Source organism: Conger conger, chromosome 10 (genome assembly GCF_963514075.1).
Source record: "Conger conger chromosome 10, fConCon1.1, whole genome shotgun sequence".
NCBI classification, from domain to species: Eukaryota; Metazoa; Chordata; class Actinopteri; order Anguilliformes; family Congridae; genus Conger; species Conger conger.
In genome coordinates, this window is record NC_083769.1 from 40,044,943 (window position 1) to 40,054,397 (window position 9,455).

General features: G+C 44.5%; 1 protein-coding gene across 1 annotated transcript; it reads left to right on the plus strand.

Annotated features, from left to right (window-relative positions):
- Nucleotides 1-610: 610 nt before the first annotated feature.
- Nucleotides 611-9,455, plus strand: LOC133138223 (uncharacterized). The gene is made up of 4 exons (XM_061256803.1): nt 611-706; nt 1,965-6,130; nt 7,715-7,825; nt 8,054-9,455. The coding sequence occupies exons 2-4, from the start codon at nt 1,984-1,986 to the stop codon at nt 8,146-8,148; spliced, it is 4,353 nt and encodes a 1,450-aa protein (XP_061112787.1). The 5' UTR covers nt 611-706; nt 1,965-1,983; the 3' UTR covers nt 8,149-9,455.

Here is a 9,455-nt window from a genome sequence, read left to right on the forward strand (position 1 = left end):
TGCTGTCGTCAGGCGGGTCAGCTGCTGGAGTCTCCACACACTCTGCTCCGTGTAACATGACCCCTGCACTATCACACGTGTTTAATGGACGCATGTGTGGAAAAAAGTGTTTAGTTGACCATAAAAAGGATTTTGGCATTTATGGCATTTATTTCCATGGTGAAAAAGTGATGAATAATCCAAAATCCAGGCACTTTTAACAGGACCTTCAGTACTGATTCTCTGACATGGAGTTAATTATTTAATGCATTTAATCTGCATAGTTACAGTGCCGGGACATAGATTTTTATACAACATCCTTCGTGGGCATAGCTTCCTTTTTACAACCCCTGCTCCAAGCACCAGTAATCATTTCGGATTACCTGAAGTAATGTTCAAGCATTGTATTCGTTTCAATCGTTTCACCTGTGCTGTAATTCTGCGGTTAGGTGACAGTGCCCGATCAAAATCTCGGGACACAATGGCGATACGTGACTGATCCCACTCACACCCCACCAGCAGGGGCTTCTATTTAAGGTACTGAAACCGTACACCTCTGTTTGGGTGCGTCAGAGTGGCGGAGCCCAGGGCCAGCGAAACGCCTCTATTTATACGGAGTAGTCAGGGCAGCCTGGCTCTTCCACAGATCAAGGCAGGTACCGGAGGACAAGGTCGACCATCACTGGCTCTGCCAGGCTGTGGGAGAGGATCACTGCAACCCCCTCAGGTAGGACCATTCACCTGCATTCACATGCCTCTACAGCAGGGCTGCCCAACCCTGCTCCTGGAGATCTACCATCCTGTAGGTTTTCACTCCAACCCTAACAAAACCCACCTCTTTCAACAGCTAGAGATGTCCATGAGCTGACGAATCAAGTGTGCCAAATTAGGGTTGAAATTCAAACATACAAGATGGTGGATCTTGAGGAACAGGATTGGGCTGCCCTGGTCTACAGCATGCTGAAGATCATATAGGTCCTTTGACTGAAAAATTGGTGATGTGTTTTGGAAACTAGAAGTGAGGAGTAAAGAATCTTGTTGCATTTTCAACAATAGGAGCTAGCTAATGAGTATTGAGTAAGATTGAGTATGTTACCTCGTGCTACTTAAAATTATTGTTTTTGTTTGGAATCTGATCTCATGCTTCTTGGAATGTCAATGGGCAGCTGCAAAAAAAGAGATGGTATTAACAGTTAGACAAGCTTTGGTGACATGTTGAGATGCAGTACAGTAAACGATAACCAAAAATGAACACACTGAAAGAGTTCTCCATGTTTAAAACAAATGCAGGCTTAATCGAAAAAGCTTTAAAATCCAAACAAAACCAAAAGCTTCAGAACCAAAATCCAACCAAAGCTTCAGCTTCATACACAGATTTCAACATAACTATATACAGTATGCTTGTATCCAACAGAACATTACTCTAATCTTTCCTGGCACTAAGAGGTAGACCGTAAATAATTCTCCACTGTAGCGTGGTTTGGATCGTGATGTAATTCCGCAGTATCATAACCAGTCAGCTGTGTAGGCTGATGATCATGTGACATTTGTACTTCCAAAATCCCTATCAGGAACACGTAGTGTATTTTGGGATCGGAGCTTCCGTGCCCTTCTGATCAACTCTACCCTGGCACAGTAGCATTCAGTTAAGAATTCCCCCTGTGTTTCCATCGGCCCTCTAACTAGTTTTCGAGTGTGATTACATTGAGCACAATATTACATCTGCGTCTTGTAACTGTGTATGTTTTGCATCCCTGTGTGTGGAGTGCAGTTTTGCTTCTTGTTTTTTCATCCTTTCGGTTTTTATTCATCTAACATTTTTTGTCTTTTTGAAATTGACAATTTATGTATTCTAATAAGTGTAATGACCACTATATTAAGACTGGCTCTGCTGTTTGGCATATAGTACATCATTTCCCCATTTACAAAACTAGTTCCGTAATTTTGAAAGCTGTAGTATTTAATTATTAAATTGGATCTTGCAGATGTGGCCACGCCCTCGCCATGGACGACTTTGACTACAGCGTTCAGATCTCGGAGCGTGACTGGGACGCCTTCTTCCAGGAGTGCGAGGAATGCGACCTGCTGCCCCCCGCGCTGGCAGGCCTGGACGACTCGGGCACGAGCGACGCTGACGACGGCTCGGCCTCCCTCCCGCTCGGCGCCGAGGAGAGGGACTCCCCGGACGCCGACTACCCCGTCGACGAGCCCCCAGAATGCACCGGGCTGCCCGTGGAACGATACCTCGGCGCGTGTCACATACCTGGGCCCGAGGACCTTCTCTCCTGCAGCGAGGAGGATACCCACCTGGAGTCCATTAACAAGTTCTTCGAGAGGCTGAAGGGCATGGAAGGGGGAGGAAGCCCTCGCGCAGAAGCTAGGCCCAAGGAGACATGTGCCCCTGGGGACCCTGCCAAGGTGCCTGCCAATTTGGCGCTGGTCCCTCAGGCAAAGGCCCAGAGTGACAATTTGGCTGTTAGTTTTAGCCCAGCAGCTAAAGAGGACAAAGTAGGTGGCACCATTTCAGCAGGGAGAGGATACAAAGCTCTTGACGGAGCTGGAAGGGCAATAGACACCGAATCAGAGGAGGATGATGTGTTCAGATCAGCGGAGGCAGCTGTTGAACTGCACATCAGGGAGGAGGACTGGACTGAGGATGAGGCTGAGGAGTGGCAGAAGGAGAAGAAAGGTTACCTCTCAAAAGACAAATTACTGAAGGCCACACTTTCATGCTCCACATCCAGCAAGGAAGAATGTGGACTGAGAAAGCATACTGAGAAAGAATTTCAGCCTTCAAGACTCAATGACATGGGTGGCACGGAGGACAAGGCCAGAGAGGGGGAAATGAAAAGTCAGGAACTTATGAAGGAGGACACTTCGCTGTATGGTCACCAAGTGGAATTACAAACTGATCCAGCAGTGCTGCTCGGCACGGGAAGGGCTGCTGGAGCAGAGAGAAAGGAATTCAAATCAGCCAATGAACACAGGTTTATGTCTGTGGATGTTGGGCAGGGTGGCTCCAGAGAACATTTTTCCCCTTCAGTGAAGAGAAAGAGAAGGCGAATTTGGAGGGGAGACCCTCTTTTAGCAGGACTGGGCTTTGACGGCGTCAGTGGAAGAACTGAAAGCAAAAAGCAAGCGGAAAGATTTGAACAGGAAGCAACAGGGCAGGGAGAGGCTGTGTCGGGGCATGACAGTGAAGCTTGTATGGATGAGGCAGGGAGAAAACATAAGAGTCTCTCTGCGCACCAAATTACTCAAAGTTCTGGGAGAGTGCCCACAAGTAGTGAGCTTCTTTCAGAGATAAACAGCGTTAAGGAATCTGGTGTTGACTCACACACGGCTGTACGCAATCATGACTCTAAAGAGTCAGTCACAAGGCTTGTGACTAACTCTAGCAGAGAGAGCATTCCAAAGTTTCCATTTCAGCAACAGCATGGACTTGGGAATGACTTTCAGAATCATTCACAGCAAATTTGCATACCTGCAAGCGATACAGAAACATCCAACCTGACGTCATGTAACCAGAGTCCTGAGAGTTTACAGTCAGGAGGTATCATGACCCAACATGATCCAATATCACCGCAAAGTGCTGAGTTATCTGTACCTGATAACTCCTCCCAATTTCCGCTCAATGAGCTTTCAATGAGATTTCATATTCCAGAGGAAAGTTCCACATATCAGAAGCCACTGAAATATAAATCAACTTTGCAGATGAATTCACCAGCGGATGACAAAGCAATTTGTCAACTCAACAATATCTTGTTGGAGGTATCCAGTTCAACTGAATCAACGGAATGTCATCAGCCATTTGTCAGTGATATGAGTGGTTCAGAAGATTCTAGGAAAAGGAACATTCCAGAACTTGAGCATGCAGTAACACTTGGGCAAAATTTACCAACATTCTCACAAGAGACAAATAGGAATGTCATCAGAAGTCTAGAGATCTCACCATCCAAAGAGTTCAGACAGATGGCCAATACAGACAATCCATCAGTACCTCCAGAGCCATCACTTTCTTTAAACAACATTAGTGATCATGAGCTCAGTTCATGTGAGGAAATAGACCCAACGCATATACAGTGTCAAATATCTGAAGAAATAACCCCCCCCCCAGAATATCAGGAAGTGGAAGAGTCAAACGATGTGCCAATTTCTAATGAACCAACCCATCATGCTAAAACAAACATAAGAAACATCAACCCCAATACCAGCTGTTCTGCTCCAGAAAATGAAGAGCTCTCAACTGTCACCAGTGATGAAGCACTACTGTTTCAAGAACGACAACTAGCAGACACACAAATACTGGTTCACTCAGACCTTGTACCAGCACCAGTACTACTGGATACTTACAATGATGCCATTGGTTTGAACACAGATTTAACCGAATGCCCTGTTGCAAGTGATAGCAATGGAAATTCAGTTAGGTCTACTACTCTACTACTAGATGATTCTGAAGGTGACAAAGGTTGCCAAACAGATGACTGGCTGCCAGAAAAAGGTGGAAACTTGCCAGAGACCAGCACTGTGGAGTGTGTAAAGAAGTCACAGCAGGCCTCAAATGACGTGTCAGCAGTTAATGAAGTAGAGGTAGCGTTGGAGCCTGAAGTACAGAACAATTTATCCATAGTTACCCCTGTGCATCACACCTCTGAAGACAGAAAGCAAGCAGAGGGCAGTGGAGAATCTGAGCTCTCTCTTCAACTGGAGTCAACAGCGAGTGCCAAATCACTGGAGACCAAGGAGCTGAACAATGCAGTGGAGGCCAAGCGGCCAGTTCGCACCATGTCCGCCTTTTGGAAAGAAATGGAAAAGCTGACTATTAACGATATATTATGTCTGAGGTCAGCTAGCAGTTCCCCCGGGGGGCTGCCACGGGACACTGCCCTGATGGACACCTCAGAGGCTGGAGACTCTGGCTACGCATCCCATTTGGAGGACACCAAGCTTGACCGGTCAAGTGCGGACGTGTCTGCCATTTCAGATTTTGAGGAAGAATGTTCACTATCCCACAGTGGCATTGTAAAATCCAGTCTGGAGCCAAAGGACACAAAAAAGCAAGGTGAAAGGTCATTGGGATCATCAAACTCCAGGGGGGTATTGTGGGAAAGCAAGTCATACTCCGCTGGCCCAGGAATGGACAATGACGCAAATGAGACGTCGATTCTGTGCTCTGGAGATTCCATTAGCCCACCTTTCCTTTCAGACAAGTCCCAACATGGGACAACATTCAGAAGGATGTGCAAGAATATAAGCATACAGAACCTACGAGCTCTGGAGGCCAAACCACGCGCCTCCCTGCTGACCACTGCTGCAGAGAAGGAAGAGCTCCAGGAGTCCAGCGGCACCTTTCAAAGGCATGATGGTGGCAGTTCTGTTCCTCTGGAAAGCAGTGATAGAACTGATATGAAAACCTCAGCTGCATCTTCTCTCTTGGAAGATGAGGCAACAGAGGGCTTTGGCACCTCTTTCCGTGAAATCTTTGCGTATTTCTTTGGGGCCGGTAAGACTGGGGTCGGTCAGGCGGACACGGCACCAACAGAGGAGCCCGCAGGTGATGGCGGTTCAGTGCCTGAGATGTACGACCACTTCTTTTCAGAGTTCGAGACAGATTTTTTCTTTCCCTTCATCCAGGAAACAGATAGCGGGCAGAACGAGCCAATTCTCACTACTTCTGGCTCCTCCCACAGAAACCTCCAGTTCCCTGAGGCGTATGATTACTTCTTCCCTGACAGTTCTTCCAGTGATTCTGACAGTGACGACGATCGGAAGCCAGTCAGAGTGGTTTCACGCTTGGACGAGAGTCCCGGCGAGCCCTCGGGCACTGGAGCGGCTCCGGACATGTACGAACACTTCTTCACGGGCAGCGACTGGAGGGAGAGTCTCTTCTGGAGGAACCCCCTCTCCCTGAGACGAATGCGCCTCACGGCCGTGAGCGGCTCCAGAGAAGGGCCCACGTCCTGCGTGGTGGTGACCGCAGACCCGCTGGCGAGATCGGTCTTCAGCACCTTCTACACGGACCGTGCTGTGGACGTCCACGGAGCGGTCGGCCCCCAGACACCCCTGTACTGCCTGGAGGAGCGGATCTTTAGAGACCTGGCTGAGAAGCAGAGACGATATGCTGACCTTCAGACAGCCATCGCTGTACCAAGTAAGACTTTGTGATTAGACATGCACATATGCACATACTTAATTTCATGCATACATGTTTGCCAGACCACTATTCAGTGGGATAATTGTGTTGATAGTGGGATGCAAGTTACCATTTTATGTGGGATTTTATTTCTTAAATGTTCTGGATATCAATTATGTCCCTTCACGCTTGTTTTACAAGCAGGCCAATTCAGTTCAGTCCTGCCATTGAATGAAACCTGACTTTATGCACGTAGTGGTTGTTCAGTTACCCTTGAGCCAGCAGAATGGCAGTAAATGACCTCCCTCATTCATGCCAAGCAGTGGCCCGTTCACACTGGTGCTAGGCCAGGAATGACTGACATATCTGCCTTTGAAGGGGAAGTATAAATAGACAGGCTCCTGAGGCAAAGGAAACAGTCCTTTAGCACTAAGGTCACACATAAGTGATTAGAATGTTCTTAGCTGAATATTTTAATGCAGATGCAACAATTCCTCCTGGTAACTGAAAGGAATTGAGCTCTAGAACACAGACATAGAAACTTTTCCCACATGCAGGATTGAAGGGCACAGAGCACTTTCTGGTTATGAATTTCATTTTGTTGCATTTGTTTGCATTATATGAGTAGTGATTTATTTAACAAGCCTATGCACAGTAAATCTCAGAGGGCCAGACAGTGACAGAAGGAGTGGTACCTAGAAAGATTTGTTCCATACCAGTACTGCACAAATGGTCTCAGCCGACCAAGAGCAAAACTATCAATTTTCAATGAGATACTCCCTTCATTTAGACTGTCCTGTACATTGCCAAAGGGGATTGCAGCAGTTGTTCAGCTGGTATTATGGTCACAGAACATACCGTTAGTATATTCAGTCCGTTACACAGAATAGCATGAAAATTATTGGTTTCTTCATTTGTGAACTGTACTTGTGTAACTCTTAAGATTAGGTTTTACTTATATGTACAGTACTGTGCAGAAGTCTTAGGCACCCTAGACTTTATTATATATATGTTCATTTTTTTGTGTGTGTTAGTATAAAATAACACATTTGAGATTTCCAAATATTCATTTTCCAAAAGATTTTTTTGTATTTAATTTTAAAAAGTAACATATTACTGTAAGCAGTTAACTACATAAAAACTTGATCAAGGCTGTCTGAGATCAGAATCAATGAGCCAACCAAAGTCTGCAGAAGAACTGTGGCAAGTTCTCCAACATGCTTGGAACAACCTCCCTGCTGATTGTCTTACAGAACTGCAGGACAGCGTTGGAGAAGTTTTAGACGCTGATGGGTGGTCACAAAAAATATTGATTTGATTATTTTAACTATTCTGTCAGATTACTAAAATGTAATGTAAAATGTATAGTACATTTATTTTGGACCTTTCATTAGATTATTTTTGAAAGAATCTTATCTGTACAGAATGTTATACAGACTTTTGCACAGTACTGTAAGTCTAAACAGGTTCTAACAAAACAACAAAAGCAAATGGTCACAAAAACATATTTTCATTTTAAAATGAGAATAAGATCTGTACACACTGTAATAAGTGAGCCTCCCTGAGTTTAGTCCTTTTTACTTTCTCTCCCATTGGCTGCAGACTCCCCCCTCTTGGCCCTTAAGCAGTCGGACATGTGTTTGATCTGTATTGCTTTTGCTTCTTGGGTGTTGAAGACAGCCAACCCTCAAGATTCAGACACCTGGAAAGCAGGTACATACATTAACTAGCATACAATAAATATAGAATTTGACTGGTTTTATATTAAAGAATAATACTGCACTCCTTTGGCTTGCTGAGTTTACCTGACTTCTAGTCTATTAGATCCAGGAACTAAACATGAGTCTGCATTCATGCCAATGGATGCATCTCCAGATACAGTGTATGAGTGACAAAATAGCGATTCATGTCATGAGTTCATTTCTTTGGAACGCCTTTCAGCTCTGTTGGCAAACATAAGTGCGCTCTCTGCCATCCGATACATCCGGAGATACATCAGAGCACGAGAAGAACCGGGGAATGAAGCGGGACTGTGACATCTGCGGTTCAGCGCCACCTACAGGCCGGACTACACGGACCAGCAAGTCTTTCTGCATTATTCTGCTTCTTCCTGAGCGAGCCAGAAAACAAATCACATTCATCTGGTGATGAATGGATCTGTTGATGCACCTATCCTAGCAGGAAAGGAAATGGCTGTTGTGTATTGTGTGTGAGAATACATGCCCTCTAATCAGCTGTTGAAATGCTTGTTGTTTGTTTTTTTCACCTCACCCTGTACTTTGCCAGATTGCTTCCATGCCACAGATGATGCTTTTGTGGCTGATGGTAGACGAAAGAACATTTTATGTTTTGCAACATTTTTGACAAATGTTTTGATCTTATTACTTTCATTGGAGGGTTGCCGGTTCGATCCCCCGCCCTGGGTGCATCGAAGTGTCCGTGAGCAAGACACCTAACCCCCACGAGTTGGCTGGAACCTTGTGTGGCAGCCAGTCACTGTGTGTGTGTGTGTGTGTGTGTGTGTGTGTGTGTGTGTGTGTGTGTGTGTGTGTGTGTGTGTGTGTGGAATCAATTGTAATGCGCTTTGGATAAAAGCGCTATATAAAAATGCAGTCCATTTACCATTTGATACTTATGTGACCAAAAACGTCAAATTGTTCTAAAAGTTGTTTCATGCTCAAATGTTCTATAGAATGTTATAGAGTATATACAGTATATTTTTGTATTAAAAAAGAACACCTATGTGTGTCGAAAATTGAGAAGTTGAATTTGAGAAAACATTAGAAAAGAGTAATAATGTTTCAAAGGGTAATAACGGGAGTATTGTGCAGTACAAATGGAAAAAAAATTGCCAGTTGAGGCAAATTGGCAGCAACCATTATAATGGTTTGTATTGTAGCATTTAGCTACTGTGCCAATCAAGAGCAGGCTGCAAATGTGTTCATAAATTGTGTTTCAGAGAAAGAGACATTGGGATGCAGTTGAATATATGATGGATATTGAAGAGATACAGATAGGTGTCATTTTACACAAATAAAGATAGTTTTAGGAGGGCAAATAATTTGAATGGAAATGCGGTAATAATTCATTAAAACAATGAATGAACACTGAATTTACAATTATTAAATGGCCACTTATGTTTTCTTATTTGTAAATTATCCTGTATAAGTCATATGTTAATGCTTTCTGAATTCAGTTTCAGAAAGTTTGTGGGCAACGGACTGCCTTTTTTGACTAATAATTTCATAGATTTGCCTGTGTGGAGCACTGTGTTATACAAGCTCTTCTCTTGTTGTAATGTTTTATTTTCATGTGTGAGTAATAAAATCAAATTATGTGCATT